The 23,096-nt window shown below is 42.5% G+C and overlaps 1 protein-coding gene across 5 annotated transcripts in view; it reads left to right on the top strand.

The window, feature by feature from the left end:
• Window positions 1-23,096, top strand: part of LOC106064682 (band 7 protein AGAP004871-like) — a 98,602-nt gene that overhangs the window by 49,088 nt on the left and 26,418 nt on the right. For all 5 annotated transcript variants that reach the window (XM_056040458.1, XM_056040457.1, XM_056040456.1 and 2 more), the window contains exons 3-4: window positions 1,700-1,806; window positions 15,147-15,219. In XM_056040458.1, coding sequence (XP_055896433.1) covers window positions 1,700-1,806; window positions 15,147-15,219 — 180 coding nt within the window. The remainder of the gene's footprint in view (window positions 1-1,699; window positions 1,807-15,146; window positions 15,220-23,096) is intronic.

Below are 23,096 nucleotides of genomic sequence, written 5' to 3'. Positions count from 1 at the left end.
GATATGCTATTCGCTGACGATGCAACGGTAGTGGCATACTTACAATATGAGCTTCAGTCACTAATACCCCGCTTCTCTCAGGCCTTCATATTTAAGTTTAATGCTTATTCGATCATGATATTGAAAACAATTAATTTAATTACATGGTAGGTAAGGGGACGGGGAAGGAGAGAAGAAGAGAAATGTGGATAGCAGAATACAGAAATGTGGATAGCAGAATACAGAAATGTGGATAGCAGAATACAGAAAGATATTTGGACTACATGAAAAAGAATGAAACAATGAAATTGAAACTTATATTAGTTCATGTCTCGCGTCAACAAGTTCAATAGTTAACTTTTTTATTATTAGTAAAAAAAATACATGCTTTTAATGATTTTCAGTGTTAGTCACGTAAGTCAATAATTTGGAAGGCCTCTGAACAATGTCAATAACAATTGAAATAACAACAGGACTAAACAGAGTATCTAGATTTAACTACGTGAACATATGTTTAAGTAGGCTTACCGTTTATTACCAAAAGCCAAATGACCTTGTCATATTACCATATTAATTTGTCCTACTAGTTAGATCTAGAATCTAGATGAATTATTTTTAAGCGACTAAAATATATATATATAAAAAAGCCCAAATTTGAGGGGAAAAAACAAGATATAAGATCACAGACAAAACAATAACAAAGATGGCTGACCCACGCTTTCATTCAGAATTACCTGACAGTACCAATAAATAATTACTCAGTTATACAATGCCCCCATGACCTTATGTTTAGCACCGTATTAGGAGCTGACTGACCTAATTATATTTTTAAATTTTTTTTTTTTGAAACATAATTGTAAGTTGTATAATGGAGGTCTAGTCTTTAAAACAAAAATGTCTTTTTATAATGTGTTTCTTGTTCTTACAATATAACTTTAGTCAAGTCAGAACTTTATGGAACCTGTATGCGGCTCTCAAAAATGTCTCTAACGATTTTCCTAGAAACGTAACAATGATGTATATCACTGAGAATAGAGATATTTGCCCACACAGGGAAAACTCTAGTTTGACCGATATAATATTTCATAGTAAAAAAGAAATACAATTAAATTTGAACCATGCCTAGACCTAGATCCAGCATTTGTACATATTTGTCCTAGCATATGGAACGAGGAATGTGCCTGTATCTTTGTGTCTTTCTGAGTATTTTATTAGGTTTTGTTTTTGTATTTGAAGATTATGGTTCAGTGTTTTATGTATAATTGCTACTTTACTTTTAAGTCTTCTATCCTGAAGGCTTTCTAAATTTAGTGATTTTACTAATGGTGTTACTCTAGTCAAATGTGAATATGCGTTTGTTATGAATCTCACATCTCTATTTGTGTCTGTTCCAGTTTCTTAATGTTTTCTTGAATTGAGGGGTCCCAAACAGAGGATGCATATTCTATTATTGGTCTAAACAAAGTTAAATAACATTTAAGTTTTATGTTCTTATTTGATTTCTTTGAATAAACCCTAATGCTTTGTTTGAAGCATCGGTATTGAAAGGACTATCGCGTTCTTGAAAGGACTATTGTCTTGTAAAAACTAGTCTTTTAAATGTTTTTTTTGTGTGTAATGTTTGATGAGATTTAAAGAAAAAAAAAGGTTAAATTGCGCTCTAAACATCTAGGCATACTTTAACATTTGAATGTTTCTACTGTTTATTTTTTTCCTGCAGCTAATAACAGTCCCCAAGATAACGGATGCTGTGCAATAATCTTAACAGTATTGGCTTACATCTTGGTCATCCTATTCTTTCCGTTCTCATTATGTGCTACAATTAAGGTAAGAAAATAGGTTTATAGAATAAGAATATTTTAAAAATAATACTTATCTAATATATACAATTCTTGGTCATAATCACTCAATCATTGATTCTCCCACTTGCCGTTGATGATAAAATACGAAAATGTAACGTATTCTTACTTAACTGGAACATAGGTCAACTAAGCTATTTTTAAGATCGAAACAGTAGTTGGTTAAATTGGCCAAAAATGATTTTTAATTTGCAATTACTGATAATAACGTATCTGACAGCCGACATTTGAAAGAAGCACTTATGATCACTTTTTGGTGCGTTTATTTCATTCCATTTTGTTTTGACTGTATATTTGTATATTCCATCACAGATCTAGATATTTAATGTAATTCTCCTCTAGATGTAGATAATTGTCTGAGTGAATATAAGGGATTATCCTTAGATCATTGAGATTATAAAATGTGTTTTAACATCTGTATGAAAGCGTGTGTGCGTAGAACAAGACTAGATCTAGATCAACAGGTAGTTCTCTATTCCAAAGCAAACATTAAGTATAAAAAATAACCTGTCATAATAAATAGAAGGGCCAAGTGTGAATGTGTGTACTTGTTTTTTTTTTGTTTTTTGTATAAGAAAAATTTGTAAAGAGAGGCTATTTTAATTAGGGGCCTATCTAGATTTATGATTGACAAAATACAAATAAATATATCAAGAGCGGACTAAGCTATTCCTCTGAATGGTGAACGGTCATATCATCCCCGGTCACTTCATCCTTGGTCGCTTCATCCCCGGTCATTTCATCCGTGGTTTGATTTCATTTTTTGATTTGAGGCACATCGGCACAATTTAGGCCATGTCGTGCCTGCAGTCCCTTAAGGATCCCTCTCTCTCTAAACAACAAGGGCCAGATTCTATACAGTCATATCATTAAAATCAAGGTCTATTCACAGTTAAAATAGTAAAGGTAGTAAAAATTTAAATATTTGGTAAAAATCTAATGTAAATATTGCATGTTCACAAATTCATAAATCAGATCTTCGTAGATAGCCCCACTTCCCGGATAAAGCCCAGTACCTTCCCAGGGTCGACATTATCAAATAGTGTTTTTAAATTAGTGGCTCTAAAATATTTCGCCCTGACATCCTGGTATCTGGGGCAATCAACGAGGATATGTTCCACGGTGAGGCGAGAGTCACAGTACTCACAAAGTGGGGGTTCCTCTCTCTTCAGTACAAAAGAGTGCGTGATGTAGGTGTGGCCAATCCTAAGTCTGGACATGGTCGTGCTACCACGCCTTGTCAGACCCTTAGATGTGGGCCGCCACCTGACATCCGCCACAATCTGCCTGAGTTTACTGTGAGTCTCAGCCTCCCATCGGTTCTGCCACTCTCGATAGGTGGCAGAGGCAATACTTTGTCTCAGGTCCGAGTAGGGAATTTGGGTTCCTGACACCGCATGATTTAGGGCTCTCTTTGCTTCTCTGTCTGCGGCTTCGTTTCCCTCAATGCCAACATGGGAGGGGACCCAGATGAAGGTGACATCCCTACGGTCGGCTGTTATTTGGTCCAACAGCTTCAGGCTCTTATGTACCAATGGGATGTCAGTCTTCATCCGCCCCAAAGCTTGCAATGCAGATTTGGAGTCGGAGCAGATTATAAATTTCCTCCTTTTTGATGCTTTTACGGCCATAAGTGCAAGCAATATTGCGTGCAATTCGGCCGTAAAGATGGAGCAGCCATTGGGGAGTCTACGGGAGATTGTTTTGTTCCGAAAGGAGCAGGCACACGCGACCTTTCCCTCCATTTTGGATCCGTCTGTGTAGATGGTGCCACAATCTCCGTAGCTCTCCTGCAGTTCCCTAAAGTGGACTTGTAGTATGCTTGGGTCTGTATTTTCTTTTTTGAAATTGAGGAGGGATAAATTTAATTTGGGTTTATTCATTAGCCAAGGAGGGTTCTGAGGGGTTTCTATTTTAGAGATTTGGTCAATGGGTGGGGTTAAATTTTGGATGGGTTCTCTCATTTGAAGGCCCAACGGCTGTATGACGTTAGGCCTTCGATTGTATAATTCTACCTCTGTGGGGTTAAATATGGAGTCAAAAGCAGGGTTCGTGGGGTTGGATTTTAGCTTGACTATATATTGCATTGCAAGCTTTTTCATTCTTATAACCATGGGGAGTTCTCCAGCCTCCACATGGAGACTTGGGATAGGTGATGTACGAAACGCGCCGAGACAGAGACGCAGGGCAGCATTTTGTATTGGTTCCAGTATTTTTAGGTACGACTTCCTTGCTGCTCCATATATTATGGATCCGTAGTCTAGCTTGGATCGAATTAGACTCCGATAGAGCAGCAGCAAGGTATCTCTGTCAGCTCCCCAGTCCGTATGGCTGAGTACTCTTAGTATGTTTAATGACTTTTGGCATTTCTTCTTAAGTTCCTTAATGTGGGGGAGAAAATTAAATTTGGAATCTAAGGTGAGGTCTAAAAATTTTGTAGTTTTCACGACAGGGATCTTCTTTTTGTGTATAAATAGTTCAGGGTCTGGGTGTCTGGGTAGATTACAAAAATGCATACTAACTGTTTTGGAGTCTAAGAATTTGAAACCGTTATAGTTTGCCCAACCCTGAATTTTGTTTAAACATAACTGTAATTCTCTTTCTAAGGTGTTCATGTTTTTTCCCATAAGTAAGAATGACAAAGTCATCAACATACAGAGAGCACTTTATGCCAGGGGACAGCGCATTTATGATGCTATTTATTTTAATGTTGAACAGGGTGACTGACAGAATGCTGCCCTGGGGTACACCCATTTCCTGGTCATGAGTGTCAGAAGCGGAGTTGCCCACTCGGACCTGAAATTTTCGATCTTTCAGGAATTCCTCCACAAAACGGGGGAGGTGTCCCTTAAGCCCCATAAGCGCCAGGTCACGTAGAATGCCATGTTTCCAGGTTGTGTCATAGGCCTTTTCTATATCGAAGAATACAGCTACTAGATGTTCTCTTCTGAGTAATGCATTTCTAATATAAGCTTCCAGCCTTACCAGGTGGTCAGTTGTTGTCCGCCCCTGCCGGAATCCGCACTGGTAGTTTGAGATCACTTTATTCCTTTCCAGGTACCAGACCAGCCTGCTGTTAATCATTCTTTCCATGGTTTTGCAGATGCAGCTTGTTAGTGCTATTGGTCGATAGTTAGCTGGGTCAGAGCCGTCTCTTCCCGGTTTAGGTATCGGTATAACTGTGGCTTTCCTCCAGCTGTTTGGGAAAGCGCCTGTATGCCACACACAGTTATAGATTTTTAGCAGGGTCACCACTGAGGGTTCGCTTGAGGAACTGATAATGGATTTCATTCTCCCCTCGCTGTGTCATGTGATTTGTCCAGCGAGTCCTTCAGTTCCTCAAGCGAGAACGCCTTACTGCCTTCCAAACCGCTCTAGCAGAAGTTTTGGCATCCTACAGGAATTCCTTTTGGCTGACCATTCGGTTTATCTAGCCTTTGCTCTAGCTATCCTGAAGAGCTTTAGGTTTTCCTGGGAAGGATTCATTATAAATGCAGCCAGTCGTTTTTCCTATCGCCAATAACACTTTTGCAAGTTGTATCAAACCAAGGATTGCTATGCCGTTTTGGATTTGCGGAGGTTAGGGAACAACTTTCCGGGCAATATCAAGTAACTTGATAGCAAAGGTATCAGCTGGGTTCTGTTCATCAAGGATATTTTCTGTGATATCCTCGGAGCATACTTTTTTGAATTGTCCCCAGTCGGCCTTATTCAGTTTCCACCGCTGAGGACTTCCCAATGAGGGGAGATTGTTAGTAATGATGGGAAGTGATTACTTCCCCGTAGATCATTGCTAACTGACCATTTAAAATCGTCCAGAAGTCCGGGGACGCATACGATGAGGTCAATGCACGTGAGATATTCAGTTCCTGGGTGCAAGTAGGTCGGTGATGCATCATTAAGTATGCATAAATCATGTTGGAGGAAGATATCCTCCAGCATACGACCTCTTGTGACAGTGTTGTTGGAGCCCCACATAGTGTTATGGGCATGAAAATCTCCAAGAATTATATACGGCCGAGGGAGTTGTTTCAATAGGTCCTCCATGTCTGTTGGGTTTAATGGAGCGCCTGGTGGTAGATACAGGCTGCAGCAAGTGATACCCTTGTGTAGGGTTATCCTAGCTGCTACGGCCTGTAGTGTGTTCTATTGTTCTACCCTCTCATGGGCGACGCTGTCCTTCACAAGGATACAGACTCCACCTGATGCTCTCTCTGCATCCTCAACATTCTTGCTGTAAGCACTGTAGCTTCGGAAAATGATGCTATCCTTCAGAAATGTTTCCTGTAAGCAGACAGCTACAGGAGTCTCAGAGTCTATCAGTAGCTGCATTTCCTTATATATGGTCTTGAGGCCTCTACAGTTCCACTGTACAAATCTAGAATCCATGGATTATTCTAGATGACCTACTTGGAGCAATTAGGCCTTGGGAGGCCCCCGGAGGGGTTTCTGTTTATTCCAGTGACCTTGGTATTTTATTCTTGGGTTTGGATGGAGAGGAGGGCAACCCCCTTTTGGGTGAAGTCTTTCTCTCTAGAGAGGGGAGATCCCTCTGGTTAGAGCGGAGGTTATTTCCAAAAATTATGGCCATGTTGTACAGCTTTTTGTGGCCTCCTCCTTTTTATTCTCCATGGAACATGTGTCGTATACCTGGATAACATTAAAGTCACTGGTAAGATGTTTGAGAAGCATCTGGCAAACCTAAAGGAAATTTTTGTTAGGAAGAGTGTCAAATATCTTGGCCATATAGCATCAGGGGACGGCATCAGCACTGATCCCGACAAGATACTGTATTATATAAGAAGAAGATAGATGCAGTAAAACCATGACCTACACCATCTAATATTCGAAAATTAAGAAGTTTTGTGGGACTTCTTATGTACTCTAGACGTTTTGTGCCCGATTTCTCCAATATATATGCACCCCTTCATCGACTGTCACAAAAAAAAGAGATCATTCAAGAGTCTTTTGAAATGCAAAAAGATACTCGTTTCAACTCCCATACTTGCCTAACGGGCATAACGTTCATATAGGTTACGTGTAACAGCCTCGTTTGGAGCCTCATTGTGACAGATTATGACTAGCGAGTATAAACGTGCTTGTAGCACGAGTCTGAGCGGAAACCACGAGGTTTAAGCAGTAAGTTGTAACTGAGTCCTGAGAGAGGAAGGAGTACTATTTAGGAATTGTATGTTAGTCCTGGCAGTGAGAGGCCGCATATTTCTAGTCCACCAACTAAATGTCAGAAGTAAAGGAACGACTAGAGGCACGCAACAGAGTTTTCTATAACACTCAACACATTATTAAAAGCAAACTTATATCTAAGAAAACAAAGAAAACAATTTACAAAACCATCATCAGACCTGTAGTCATATATGCAAGCGAAACCTGGACTCTAACAAAAAACACAAAAGTTCTGCTAAATACTTGGGAAAGAAAAATCCTCAGAAAAATTTATGGTGCCATATATGAGGAAACCAGATGCAGGACTCGCACCAACCAAGAAATAAACCATTTGTAAAAGACATCTTCCATAGTGACGGAAATAGAAAGGAACAGATTACGTTGGGCAGGTCACCTCGAAAGAATGCCAGAGAACATAGGAGCAAAGATTGTTCACCGTCAAAAACCAAACGGCAGACCACGAGTACGGTGGCTTGATGACGTAAAGGCAGATCTACAACAGCTAAAAGTCCCTGCATGGTGACGTAAAGCACAGGATAGATCAGAATGGAAAGATGTGCTAGTCTCAGGCCAGGGCCCTCCACAGGATAGATCAGAATGGAAAGATGTGCTAGTCTCAGGCCAGGGCCCTCCACAGGATAGATCAGAATGGAAAGATGTGCTAGTCTCAGGCCAGGGCCCTCCACAGGATAGATCAGAATGGAAAGATGTGCTAGTCTCAGGCCAGGGCCCTCCACAGAATAGATCAGAATGGAGAGATGTGCTAGTCTCAGGCCAGGGCCCTCCACAGGATAGATCAGAATGGAGAGATGTGCTAGTCTCAGGCCAGGGCCCTCCACAGAATAGATCAGAATGGAAAGATGTGCTAGTCTCAGGCCAGGGCCCTCCACAGGATAGATCAGAATGGAAAGATGTGCTAGTCTCAGCCCTGGGCCCTCCACAGGATAGATCAGAATGGAGATATGTGCTAGTCTCAGGTTTGGTTTGTTGATTTGAGGCACATCGGCACAATTTAGGCCATGTCGTGCCTGCAGTCCCTTAAGGACTACTCTCTCTCTCTAAACAACAAGGGCCAGATTCTATACAGTAATATAATTAAAATTAAGGTCTATTCACAGTTAAAATAGTAAAGGTAGTAAAAATTTAAATATTTGGTAAAAATCTAATGTAAATAGTGCATGTTCACAAATTCAGAAATCAGATCTTCGTAGATAGCCCCACTTCCCGAATAAAGCCCAGTACCTTCCCAGGGTCGACATTATTAAATAGTGTTTTTAGATTAGTGGCTCTAAAATGTTTCGCCCTGACATCCTGGTATCTGGGGCAATCAACGAGGATATGTTCCACGGTGAGGCGAGAGTCACAGTACTCGCAAAGTGGGGGCTCCTCTCTCTTCAGTACAAAAGAGTGCGTGATGTAGGTGTGGCCAATCCTAAGTCTGGACATGGTTGTGCTACCACGCCTTGTCAGACCCTTAGATGTGGGCCGCCACCTGACATCCGCCACAATCTGCCTGAGTTTACTGTGAGTCTCAGCCTCCCATCGGTTCTGCCACTCTCGATAGGTGGCAGAGGCAATACTTTGTCTCAGGTCCGAGTAGGGAATTTGGGTTCCTGACACCGCATGATTTAGGGCTCTCTTTGCTTCTCTGTCTGCGGCTTCGTTTCCCTCAATGCCAACATGGGAGGGGACCCAGATGAAGGTGACATCCCTACGGTCGGCTGTTATTAGGTCCAACAGCTTCAGGCTCTTATGTACCAATGGGATGTCAGTCTTCATCCGCCCCAAAGCTTGCAATGCAGATTTGGAGTCGGAGCAGATTATAAATTTACTCCTTTCTGATGCTTTTACGGCCATAAGTGCAAGCAATATTGCGTGCAATTCGGCCGTAAAGATGGAGCAGCCATCGGGGAGTCTACGGGAGATTGTTTTGTTCCGAAAGGAGCAGGCACACGCGACCTTTCCCTCCATTTTGGATCCGTCTGTGTAGATGGTGCCACAATCTCCGTAGCTCTCCTGCAGTTCCCTAAAGTGGACTTGTAGTATGCTTGGGTCTGTATTTTCTTTTTTGAAATTAAGGAGGGATAAATTTAATTTAGGTTTATTCATTAGCCAAGGAGGATTCTGAGGGGTTTCTATTTTAGAGATTTGGTCAATGGGTGGGGTTAAATTTTGGATGGGTTCTCTCATTCGAAGGCCCAACGGCTGTATGACGTTAGGCCTTCGATTGTATAATTCTACCTCTGTGGGGTTAAATATGGAGTCAAAAGCAGGGTTTGTGGGGTTGGATTTTAGCTTGACTATATACTGCATTGCAAGCTTTTTCATTCTTATATCCATGGGGAGTTCTCCAGCCTCCACATGGAGACTTGGGATAGGTGATGTACGAAACGCGCCGAGACAGAGACGCAGGGCAGCATTTTGTATTGGTTCCAGTATTTTTAGGTACGACTTCCTTGCTGCTCCATATATTATGGATCCGTAGTCTAGCTTGGATCGAATTAGACTCCGATAGAGCAGCAGCAAGGTATCTCTGTCAGCTCCCCAGTCCGTATGGCTGAGTACTCTTAGTATGTTTAATGACTTTTGGCATTTCTTCTTAAGTTCCTTAATGTGGGGGAGAAAATTAAATTTGGAATCTAAGGTGAGGCCTAAAAATTTTGTAGTTTTCATGACAGGGATCTTCTTTTTGTGTATAAATAGTTCAGGGTCTGGGTGGAGCCCCCTTAGATTACAAAAATGCATACTAACTGTTTTGGAGTCAGAGAATTTGAAACCATTATAGTTTGCCCAACCCTGAATTTTGTTTAAACATAACTGTAATTTCCTTTCTAAGGTGTTCATGTTTTTCCCATAAGTAAGAATGACAAAGTCATCAACATACAAAGAGCACTCTATGCCAGGGGACAGCGCATTTATGATGCTATTTATTTTAATGTTGAACAGGGTGACTGACAGAATGCTGCCCTGGGGTACACCCATTTCCTGGTCATGAGTGTCAGAAGCGGAGTTGCCCACTCGAACCTGAAATTTTCGATCTTTCAGGAATTCCTCCACAAAACGGGGGAGGTGTCCCTTAAGCCCCATAAGCGCCAGGTCACGTAGAATGCCATGTTTCCAGGTTGTGTCATAGGCCTTTTCTATATCGAAGAATACAGCTACTAGATGTTCTCTTCTGAGTAATGCATTTCTAATATAAGCTTCCAGCCTTACCAGGTGGTCAGTTGTTGTCCGCCCCTGCCGGAATCCGCACTGGTAGTTTGAGATCACTTTATTCCTTTCCAGGTACCAGACCAGCCTACTGTTAATCATTCTTTCCATGGTTTTGCAGATGCAGCTTGTTAGTGCTATTGGTCGATAGTTAGCTGGGTCAGAGCCGTCTCATCCCGGTTTAGGTATCGGTATAACTGTGGCTTTCCTCCAGCTGTTTGGGAAAGCGCCTGTTTGCCACACACAGTTATAGACCCCTAGCAGGACTGCCAATGAGGGTTCGGGAAGGTGCTTGAGGAACTGGTAATGGATTTCGTCTTCTCCAGGCGCTGTGTCATGTGACTTGTCCAGCGATTCCCTCAGTTCCTCAAGCGAGAACGGTTTGTTGTAGTCTTCATTGTTCTCTGACCTGAAATCAATGGGGTGTCTTTCCTCCCTGGTTTTGACTTTTTGGAACTCTGGCGTGTAGTGTGCAGTGGATGATTTTTCTGCTATTGAGGATGCAAGGCAGTCAGCTATTTCTCTGGGGGACGTGACAGTTCGTCCTTGGTTTTTCAAATGCCCTATTGCATTTGATTCTTTCCCTTTGATTCGCCTTACTGCCTTCCAAACCGCTCTAGCAGAAGTTTTGGCATCCAGACTGCCGACAAAACTTCTCCAGGAATTCCTTTTGGCTGACCGTATGGTTTGTCTAGCCTTTGCTCTAGCTATTCTGAATAGCTTTAGGTTTTCCTGGGAAGGATTCTTTATAAATGCAGCCAGTCGTTTTTTCCTATCACCAATAGCACTTTTGCAAGCTGTATCAAACCATGGTTTGCTAGGCCGTTTTGGATTTGCAGAGGTTAGGGGTACAACTTTCCTGGCTATACTTAGTAGCTTGCTAGCAAAGGTATCAGCTGGGTTCTGTTCATGGAGGATATTTTCTGTGATATCCTCAGAGCATCTTTTTTGGAATTGTTCCCAATCGGCCTTATTCAGTTTCCACCGCTGAGGTCGTCCCAATGAAGGGAGATTGTTAGTAATGATGATTGGGAAGTGATCACTTCCCCGTAGATCATTGCTAACTGACCATTTAAAATCGTCCAGAAGTCCGGGGACGCATACGGTGAGGTCAATGCATGTGAATGATCCAGTTCCTGGGTGCAAGTAGGTCGGTGATGCATCATTAAGTATGCATAAATCATGTTGGAGGAAGATATCCTCCAGCATACGACCTCTTGTGTCGGTATTGTTGGATCCCCACATGGTGTTATGGGCATTGAAATCCCCAAGGATTAAATAAGGCCGGGGGAGTTGTTTCAATAGGTCCTCCATGTCTGTTCGGTTTAATGGAGCGCCTGGTGGTAGATACAGGCTGCAGCAAGTGATAACCTTGTGAAGGGTTATCCTAGCTGCTACGGCCTGTAGTGTGGTCTGTAGTTCTACCCTCTCATGGGGGATGCTATCCTTCACAAGGATACAGACTCCACCTGATGCTCTCTCTGCATCCTCAACATTCTTGGTGTAAGCACGGTAGCTTCGGAAGCTGATGCAATCTTTCAGAAATGTTTCCTGTAAGCAGACAGCTACAGGAGTCTCAGAGTCCATCAGTAGCTGCATTTCCTCGTGATTGGCCTTGAGGCCTCTACAATTCCACTGTACAATTCTGGAATCCATGGCTTATTCTAGATGACCTACTTGGAGCTATTTGGCCTTGGGAGGCCCCCGGAGGGGTTTCCCTTTATTCCAGTGACCTTGGTATTTTTATTCTTGGGTTTGGATGGAGAGGAGGACAACCCCCTTTTGGGGGAAGTCTTTCTCTCTGGAGAGGGGAGATCCCTCTGGTTAGAGCGGAGGTTATTTCCTCCTCTCTCACCTCGGGCATCCTCTCCGCTTTGATTTCTCCCCTTAGGGAGTTGGTCAACCTCTAACTCAGTAGAGGTTGGGGTGTCTGGCTGGGTTCTCTGAGGAGAACCTGTGTCAGACATGATGTCTCCGGGTTCTCCCGGAGTATTGGTTTTGACATGCTGCTCAGTCTCCATGCTCTCATCAGCGAGCACAGAGAACCTGTTCTTTAGCATGACAACAGGGCTTTCTTGTTTCTTCAGAGGTGTGGTCTTTGGCGGTGTTTTCTTCTCAGTTGGGGGAGGAGGAGGGGGTGGTGGGGTCAATGTGTCCGTCTGTGTGGCTATGGATCTTCCTTTCTTAGCAACAGCCTGGGCGTAGGTCTTTGTCAAGCCGAATTGGCCCTTGGGTAGGGCCAGTACAGCCGATTTCGCCTGGCTAAAGGTACATCCGTTTCTTGCCTTGTACTCCTGCACGGCAACCTCCTGTTTCCACACAGGGCAGTCCTTGGAGTAGGCTGAGTGGCCAGCTTGACAGTTTGGGCATTTGAACTGGGCTGTGCAGCCCTTGTCCTCATGACCCTCTCCAGCACATCTGGCACACACAGTGTTCCTCTTACAGACTGCCGCGCCGTGTCCATAACCCTGGCACTTGAAGCACCTCATGGGGTTAGGTATGTAGGGCCTCACTGGAACTCGTAGGTATCCTGCCTTCACATACTCTGGCGGTGTCCTAGTTCCGAATGTGAGGATAATAGTGGCGGTTTTGACCTCCTCACCCTCCCTGCGCCTGGTAATGCGCCGGGCATGGGTGACTCCTTCAATGCCCTCCACTATTTCCTTCTCGGAACATTCCAGTAGGTCCCTAGAGCTGATTACACCTCTGCTGGTGTTCAGACTCTTGTGTGGCATGACTTCCACTTGGAGATCACAGAGTCTTCTGCATCTTAAAAGCCCATCAGAGTGTGTCTTGCTGTCTACTTCTACAAGGAGTTCCATTGTTTTGTGTAGCTTAGACACACTCTTGGGCTCTACCACTACTGACTTGAGTCCCTTATAGATAATAAAAGGGCTCAACTTGGTCAGGCTTTTTCCCTCCTCTGTGCATCTAACCACCAGAAATGATGGCCAGGTGGCACAGCTTTTTGGGACCTCCTCTTTTTTATCGTCAATTCGTCGTTTCTTGCCCAGACATAGGTCTGGGGCAAGTAGTTTTGTGTGTGTTTTTTTGTCCATATATATTTTGGTTAATTCGGCACCTGTGCTCCCCACCCGCCATCGAGTCCAACAAGGGGACGGGCCATTCGGATGTCCAGAATGAGCCCGCCAGGGCTACACAGGTGCTATACTCAGTCAGCTGCTACATCGGACATGTGTCCGATACAGCAGCTCCCTGATTGACCCTCCAGCCACCGCCCTCCAGCATAGGTCGACGACCTATGCTGGTAGCTCGGCATGACCAGCCGGTTGACCCAGAGCGGGCCATCTGGGTCTCAGGTCTAGGGGAACTTGGAGCCAAAGTATTGTGTTGTTGTGGTTTATCCTCAGATAGCCACCACTCAAACACCAGGATCTCTTTATCCCCCCTTACCCGTCGCAGTCCACGGCAAACGGACTGGTCTAGGACGTAGTGAGAATTTAAAGTTAAGGAGACAGTGTGATGATCAATGAAGGCAGACTTAGGAAAAGAGGAGGCAGACACAATGATAGAAAAGAAGTAGGGCACTTTTGAGCTCCAAAAGTGCTAAGGAAAGAGGAGCGCAGTTTAACGTCATGTCTCGGGACGGGCTAGTCTCAGGACTGGGCCCTCAACAGGATAGATCAGAATGGAGAGATGTGCTAGTCTCTAGGCCAGGGCCCTCCACATGATAGATCAGAATGGAGAGATGTGCTAGTCTCAGGCCAGGGCCCTCCACAGGAAAGATCAGAATGGAAAGATATGCCAGTCTCAGGCCTGGGCCCTTCACAGGATAGATCAGAATGGAGAGATGTGCTAGTCTCAGGCCAGGGCCCTCCACAGGATAGATCATAATGGAAAGATATGCTAGTCTCAGGCCTGGGCCCTTCACAGGATAGATCAGAATGGAGAGATGTGCTAATCTCAGGCCAGGGCCCTCCACAGGATAGATCAGAATGGAGAGATGTGCTAGTCTCAGGCCAGGACCATCCACAGGATAGATCAGAATGGAAAGATGTGCTAGTCTCAGGCCTGGGCCCTTCACAGGATAGATCAGAATGGAGAGATGTGCTAGTCTCAGGCCTGGGCAATTCACAGGATAGATCAGAATGGAGAGATGTGCTAGTCTCAGGCCTGGGCCCTCCACAGGATAGATCAGAATGGAAAGATATGCCAGTCTCAGGCCTGGGCCCTTCACAGGATAGATCAGAATGGAGAGATGTGCTATCCTCAGGCCAGGGCCCTCCACAGGATGGATCAGAATGGAGAGATGTGCTAGTCTCAGGCCAGGACCATCCACATGATAGATCAGAATGGAGAGATGTGCTAGTCTCAGGCCTGGGCCCTTCACAGGATAGATCAGAATGGAAAGATGTGCCAGTCTCAGGCCTGGGCCCTCCACAGGATATATCAGAATGGAGAGATGTGCTAGTCTCAGGCCTGGGTCCTCCATGGTCTGTGGCCCCACTGGGATGGATGGATGGATAGTTGCGGTATCATTGTTCATTTATATTGTTATAATTATAATATATAATCTATATTACCACTTACATTATTATTATTTTCATTTTGATTATGTGTATATTGTTATTTTTTGTAATACCTAATTTGTATTTGCCTTTCTAGCACTTGTGCTTTGTGACAAAACAAATAAAATGGTTAAATTGTTACATTGTCGACAGTCAGTCTCAGACTGGGCTCTATAGCCTTGGTTGGCAGTTATTGTTGAAGATGACAACTCTGAAATTAAAATATAAGGATATATTTAGTGTAAATAGTAGTATTGGCCTGCGAAAGCCAATTATCACTTTAAATTGTCCACAAATAATTTCAGTAGTTCGACTTTCTGTCTTGGATTATTGAAATACTACATAGTAGCTTACCAATATTAATATCTTTTTTTCTTTTACTCAGGTGGTCCAAGAATATGAAAGAGCTGTCATTTTCAGACTTGGTCGATTATTGCCAGGAGGTGCGAAAGGACCAGGTATTTATTTGTATTTATAATGTTTTGAGTAATATATTTTTACTTTTTCATTCTTATTCAACACATAAATTCTATTCAGAGAAGAACTTTTATGCGACGTACAAGATCTTAACTTATATCACTCATTAAAAGTATGGAAGGTAACGTGAAGTAATGAAATGAAAATTAGACATTTTTATATACACACAAACTTAATACAGTATGTTTTACATAGACACACAAACTTAATGCAGTATGTTTTACATAGACACACAAACTTAATGCAGTATGTTTTACATAGACACACAAACTTAATGCAGTATGTTTTACATAGATACACAAACTTAATGCAGTATGTTTTACATAGACACACAAACTTAATGCAGTATGTTTGACATAGACACACAAACCTAATGCAGTATGTTTGACATAGACACAAAAACTTAATGCAGTATGTTTGACATAGACATACAAACTTAATACAGTATGCTTGACATAGAGACACAAACTTAATGCAGTATGTTTGACATAGATACACAAACTTAATGCAGTATGTTTGACATAGATACACAAACTTAATGCAGTATGTTTTACATAGATACACATATTTAATGCAGTATGTTTTACATAGATACACATACTTAATGCAAATGTTTTACAAAGACACACACATTTAATGCAATATGTTTTACATAGACACACAAACTTAATGCAGTATTTTTGACATAGACACACAAACTTAATGCAGTTTGTTTGACATAGATACACAAACTTAATGCAGTATGTTTTACATAGACACACAAACTTAATGCAGTATGTTTGACATAGACACACAAACCTAATGCAGTATGTTTGACATAGACACAAAAACTTAATGCAGTATGTTTGACATAGACACACAAACTTAATACAGTATGCTTGACATAGAGACACAAACTTAATGCAGTATGTTTGACATAGATACACAAACTTAATGCAGTATGTTTGACATAGATACACAAACTTAATGCAGTATGTTTTACATAGATACACATATTTAATGCAGTATGTTTTACATAGATACACATACTTAATGCAATATGTTTTACAAAGACACACACATTTAATGCAATATGTTTTACATAGACACACAAACTTAATGCAGTATTTTTGACATAGACACACAAACTTAATGCAGTATTTTTGACATAGACACACAAACTTAATGCAGTTTGTTTGACATAGACACACAAACTCAATGCAGTATGTTTTACATAGACACACAAGTTCAATGCAGTATGTTTTAGACACACAAACTTAATGCAGTATGTTTTCCATAGACACAAACTTAATGCAGTATGTTTTCCATAGACACAAACTTAATGCAGTATGTCTTAAACACACAAACTTAATGCAGTATGTCTTAAACACACAAACTTAATGCAGTATGTCTTAAACACACAAACTTAATGCAGTATGTCTTAAACACACAAACTTAATGCAGTATGTCTTAAACACACAATTGCACAACCGACTAAACACGTAAGAAACAAATGATAAAGAGGCGGCCCCTGATTGCTCCATCCATGCTGGTAAAAAAGAAGTTGTTTCAACGAGAATATCAGAATACATGGGCGTAGCGATGGGGGAGAGTTTAACCCCCTCCCCCCCCCCACATGACACTCTCCTCCATTCAAGTGGTATTGAGGCTAAACCCCCCCCCCCCTCTTAAAAAAAAATTAAAAAATTAACCAAACGGAAGTCACTAAATTCCATGTGCGTAGTCAAGGGGGAGGGAGAGTTTATATCTGCCCTCCAGAGTTTTTTTTACAGGTAAAAACCTCCTCATCAATATAAAACTAAAGCAAACAATAGTCAGCGAATTCTATGAACGTGTCCAAGTAGGGTTTTGAGTTTCAAACCGCTTCCAGAGGGTTTTGAGTTTAAAAGTAACCTCCAGAGAGTTTTAAGGTTAAAAAAAAACCTCTTCAATATTAAACTAAAGCAAACTAAATTCTCCTAATTCTTTGTGCGTAGCCAATTGGGGATTTGAGTTTAAAAAACCCCAACAGATAGTTTTGACGATAAAACTCACCTTTTTGATAAAAAATCTAAAGCAAACTACAATGACCAAATTTCATGACCGTAGCCAACATGGGTTTTGAGGTTACCCCCTCTTCTTCCAAGAAAGCAAAACAAGGAAAAGCAAAGCTAGTATTACCAAATTTCATGAGCGTATCCAAAAGGGGTTTGGCTGTTTCCCTTCCCCCTCCAATAGAAAAAAAAATAAAGCAAAACTATAGTTATCATTTTCCATCAGTCGCTGGGCTCCATCAATAAAGTGCATTGAATAGCAGATTTGGTTTTGACCTAAATTTTTTAATAGAAGAGTAGTAGGATAATGCCATGTAGATACCTCAGAAAAAGCATTTTGTTTTAGATTTAAATACCTGAAATAATGCTTGACGCGGAAAAAGAAATCCTGGCTACGCTCATTCAGAATATAAGAGCTGCAAACTATCAACAACAACAATCCTCCATACTAAAAAGACGTTTGCCAACGTGATTATATATGTACCGATAGTGTTTTATAGAGATCTTTCTACTGTCTCCACAATCATATTGTTATAACCCCACCATGCGCACAGCCATTCAAGATAGTGCAGAAGATGCGCACTGCCAGAAACTAGACAGAAAAGGATGTTGACATTAGAAGAAAACGATTTCCGCCCATGTCTAGAGCCGAAATGAGTTAAAGTTTTGATTTTTTGGCACATCGGCACACTTTAGGCCTTGTCGTTACGCTCATACCTTCATACACCAATAGCTAAATTTTAATTAGTTAAGTTATTAAACAACATGGTTTATTTACAGTTAAAATAGTAAAGGTAGTGAAAATTAAATAATTTAGTAAAAATCTTTTGTAAATATATATGTTCACTATTTCACGAATCAAATATTCGTAGACAACCCCACCTCCATGTGTAAAAATAACAAAGTCATCAACATACAGAGAGCACTCTATGCTAGGGGACAGAGCCTTAATAATATTGTTTATTTTTATGTTGAACAGGGTTACTGAGAAAATGCTGCCCTGGGGTACACCCATTTCCTGGTCATAAGTGTCAGAAGAGGAGTTGCCCACTCGAACCTGAAATTTCTTTTAGGAATTCCCTCACAAAGCATGGATGGTGTCCCTTAAGCCCTATAAGCTCCAGGTCACGTAGAATGCCATGTTTCCAGGTTGTATCGTAGACCTTTTCTATGTCGATAAATACAGCTACTAGATGTTCTCGTCTTAGCAATGCATTTCTGATGAATGCTTCCAGCCTTACCAGGTGGTCAATTGTTGTCCGCCCCTGCCGAAATCCGCACTGGTAGTTGGCGATTACCTTGTTTCTCTTAAGGTACCAGACCAGCCTATTGTTAATCATCCTTTCCATGGTTTTGCAGATGCAGCTTGTAAGTGCTATTGGGCGATAGTAAGTTGGGTCAGATCCATCTCTTCCCGGTTTGGGTATCGGTATAACTGGCTTTCCTCCAGCTGTTTGGGAAAGCGCCTGTTTTGCCACACACAGTTATAGATTTTTAGCAGGGTCGCCAATGAGGGTTCGGGAAGATGCTTGAGGAACTGATAATGGATTTCATCTTCATCTGTTGGGTTTAATGGAGCGCCTGGTGGTAGATACAGGCTGCAGCAAGTGATAACCTTGTGTTGGGTTATCCTAGCTGCTACGGCCTGTAATGTGGTCTGTAGTTCAACCCTTTCATTGGGGACGCTGTCCTTCACAATGATACAGACTCCACCTGATGCTCTCTCTGCATCCTCAACATTCTTGCTGTAGGCACTGTAGTCCATCAGTAGCTGCATTTTCTCATAATTGGCCTTAAAACCTCTACAATTCCACTGTACAATTCTGGAATCCATGGCTTATTCTTAATGACCTACTTGGAGCTATTAGGCCTTGGGAGGCCCCCGGAAGGGTTTCCCTTTATTCCAGTGAATTAGGTATTTTTATTCTTGGGTTTGGATGGAGGACAACCCACTTTTGGGGGAAGTCTTTCTTTCTTTGAGAGGAGATCCCTCTGGTTAGAGCAGAGGTTATTTCCACCTCTCTCACCTCGGGCATCCTCTCCGCTTTGATTTCTCCCCTTAAGGAGTTGGTCAACCTCTAATTCGGTAGAGGTTTTGGTGTCTGGTTGGGTTCTCTGATGAGAAACTGTGTCAGACATGATGTCTCCGATTTCTCCCGGAGTGTTGGTTTTGACATGCTGCTCAGTCTCCATGCTCTCATCAGCGAGCACAGAAAACCTGTTCTTTAGCATGACAACAGGGCTTTCTTGTCTCTTCGGAGGTGCGTTCTTTGGCGGTGTTTTCTTCTGATTTGATTTGATTTTGATTTTAGGCACATCGGCACAATTTAGGCCATGTTGTGCCTGCAGTCCCTTAAGGACCACTCTCTCTCTAAACAACAACGGCCAGATTCTATATAGTCATATCATTAAAATCAAGGTCTATTCACAGTTAAAATAGTAAAGGTAGTAAAAATTTAAATATTTGGTAAAAATCTAATGTAAATAGTGCATGTTCACAAATTCATAAATCAGATCTTCGTAGATAGCCCCACTTCCCGGATAAAGCCCAGTACCTTCCCAGGGTCGACATTATCAAATAGTGTTTTTAAATTAGTGGCTCTAAAATATTTCGCCCTGACATCCTGGTATCTGGGGCAATCAACGAGGATATGTTCCACGGTGAGGCGAGAGTCACAGTACTCGCAAAGTGGGGGCTCCTCTCTCTTCAGTACAAAAGAGTGCGTGATGTAGGTGTGGCCAATCCTAAGTCTGGACATGGTCGTGCTACCACGCCTTGTCAGACCCTTAGATGTGGGCCGCCACCTGACATCCGCCACAATCTGCCTGAGTTTACTGTGAGTCTCAGCCTCCCATCGGTTCTGCCACTCTCGATAGGTGGCAGAGGCAATACTTTGTCTCAGGTCCGAGTAGGGAATTTGGGTTCCTGACACCGCATGATTTAGGGCTCTCTTTGCTTCTCTGTCTGCGGCTTCGTTTCCCTCAATGCCAACATGGGAAGGGACCCAGATGAAGGTGACATCCCTACGGTCGGCTGTTATTTGGTCCAACAGCTTCAGGCTCTTATGTACCAATGGGATGTCAGTCTTCATCCGCCCCAAAGCTTGCAATGCAGATTTGGAGTCGGAGCAGATTATAAATTTCCTCCTTTCTGATGCTTTTACGGCCATAAGTGCAAGCAATATCGAAGGCCCAACGGCTGTATGGAGGTTATTTCCTCCTCTCTCACCTCGGGCATCCTCTCCGCTTTGATTTCTTCCCTTAGGGAGTTGGTCAACCTCTAATTCAGTAGGGGTTGGGGTGTCTGGCTGGGTTCTCTGAGGAGAACCTGTTTCAGACTTGATGTCTCCGGGTTCTCCCGGAGTGTTGGTTTTGACATGCTGCTCTCTCATCAGCGAGCACAGAGAACCTGTTCTTTAGCATGACAACCGGGCTTTCCTTTTTCTTCGGAGGTGTGTTCTTTGGCGGTGTTTTCTTCTGAGTTGGAGGAGGGGGTGGTGGGGTCAATGTGTCCGTCTGTGTGGCTATGGATCTTCCTATCTTAGCAACAGCCTGGGCGTAGGTTTTTGTCAAGGCGAATTGGCCCTTGGGTAGGGCCAATACAGCCGATTTCGCCTGGCTGAAGGTTCATCCATTTCTTGCCTTGTACTCCTGCATGGCAACCTCCTGTTTCCACACAGGGCAGTCCTTGGAGTAGGCTGAGTGGCCAGCGTGACAGTTTGGGCATTTGAACTGGGCTGTGCAGCCCTTGTCCTCATGACCCTCTCCAGCACATCTGGCACACACAGTGTTCCTCTTGCAGACTGCCGCGCCGTGTCCATAACCCTGGCACTTGAAGCATCTCATGGGGTTAGGTATGTAGGGCCTCACTGGAACTCGTAGGTATCCTGCCTTCACATACTCTGGCGGTGTCCTAGTTCCGAATGTGAGGATAATAGTGGCGGTTTTGACCTCCTCACCATCCTTGCGCCTGGTAATGCGCCGGGCATGGGTGACTCCTTCAATGCCCTCCACTACTTCCTTCTCGGAACATTCCAGTAGGTCCCTAGAGCTGATTAAACCTCTGCTGGACTCTTGTGTGGCATGACTTCCACTTGGAGATCACAGAGTCTTCTGCATCTTAAAAGCCCATCAGAGTGTATCTTGCTTTCTACTTCTACAAGAAGTTCCATTGTCTTGTGTAGCTTAGACACACTCTTGGGCTCTCCCACTACTGACTTGCGTCCCTTATAGATAATAAAAGGGCTCAGCTTTGTCAGGCTTTTCCCCTCCTCTGTGCACCTGACCACCAAAAGTGATGGCCAGGTAGTACAGCTTTTTGTGGCCTCCTCCTTTTTTGCCTCTATACGTCGTCTCTTGCCCAGACTTAAATCTGGGGCAAGTAGTTTATTGGTTGTTTTTTTATCCATATATATTTTCTTGTTAGTTCGGCACCTGTGCTCCCCACCCGCCATCGAGTCCAACAAGGGGACGGGCCATTCGGATGTCCAGAATGAGCCTGCCAGGGCTACACAGGTGCTATACTCAGTCAGCTGCTGCATCGGACATGTGTCCGATACAGTAGCTCCCTGATTGACCTTCCAGCCACCGCCCTCCAGGTCGTCGACCTATGCTGGTAGCTCGGCATGACCAGCCGGTTGACCCAGCGCGGGCCATCTGGGCCTCAGGTCTAGGGGAACTTGGAGCCAAAGTATTGTGTTGTGGTGGTTTATCCTTAGATAGCCACCACTCAAACACCAGGATCTCTTTATCCCCCCTTACCCGTCGCAGTCCACGGCAAACGGACTGGTCTAAGATATAGGGAGATTTGAAAGATAAGGAGACAGAGTGATGGGTAATGAAGGCAGACTGAGAATAAGAGGAGGCAAACACAATGATAGAAAAGAAGTAGGGCACTTTTGAGCTCCTAAAAGTGCTAAGGAAAAAGGAGCGCAGTTTAACGTCATATCACTGGACGCTTGAATCTAATATAAAAATTGTAAATAAATGCAAACCCATACCGAAAATTATCTCATCTTTCAACAGTTTAGTGAAAAAAAAATAATGAAAAGATGTTAGACTCTTGCTGTAAACTGAAGTTCGCTGGATTTCGAAAGGGGTTTGTTATTGCTCGTTTTGTTAAGCTCTTAAATACAATTTTGATTTTTTTTTAAAGAAAGTGATTCAACAGTCGGAAATGACTTAAAGCAGGCTAAACAAATGTTTTACATGGTAGGCATCTAACGCAAATGAATGAAACCAACCTCCGACTGCTAGGAAAGAAATGTACTTTCATTGATTATATCAATTAAATCTATTTTAAAGAGCTTTACAATCTCACGTAACTTGTTTGTTGACCAATAAATTACTGCCTAAGGACACCAATATCTATGCAATTTACTTAACAATGTTCTATGAAGAAATTAAGATTCTCTTATATGATGTAAATTTTTTTTTAAATTTAAATATAAACGACAATTATTAAACATCTGTTAACTGATTTTCAAATTGATTTTTCAGTAAAAAATAGATTTATAAAATTATGTCTTCAGGAAAAAGAATATTAACATAAGAGGTACAACATAGATGTGGCTTCATTTGAATATTTCAGTAAAATTTCATAACTGTGGTTGAAAATGGAATTATGTTTTAGCTTTTCCATCAACATACATGGTTAACCTACATTTAGTGCGTAACAAACTTAATGAATAAACTAAGAAATAGACTGGATGTAGCCACTAGAGCTGGGGCCGGCAACCTGCGCTCGCTCGCGAGCCACATGCGGCTCTATGGATGTGAAGCTGCGGCTCTTTAGTTCCATAGGCAAATATTATTTATTTTATCGA

The sequence above is a fragment of the Biomphalaria glabrata genome, chromosome 9, assembly GCF_947242115.1.
Source record: "Biomphalaria glabrata chromosome 9, xgBioGlab47.1, whole genome shotgun sequence".
NCBI lineage: Eukaryota > Metazoa > Mollusca > Gastropoda > Planorbidae > Biomphalaria > Biomphalaria glabrata.
Note: the sequence above shows the minus strand (reverse complement) of the source record. Positions and strands in the feature narration are given on the sequence as shown.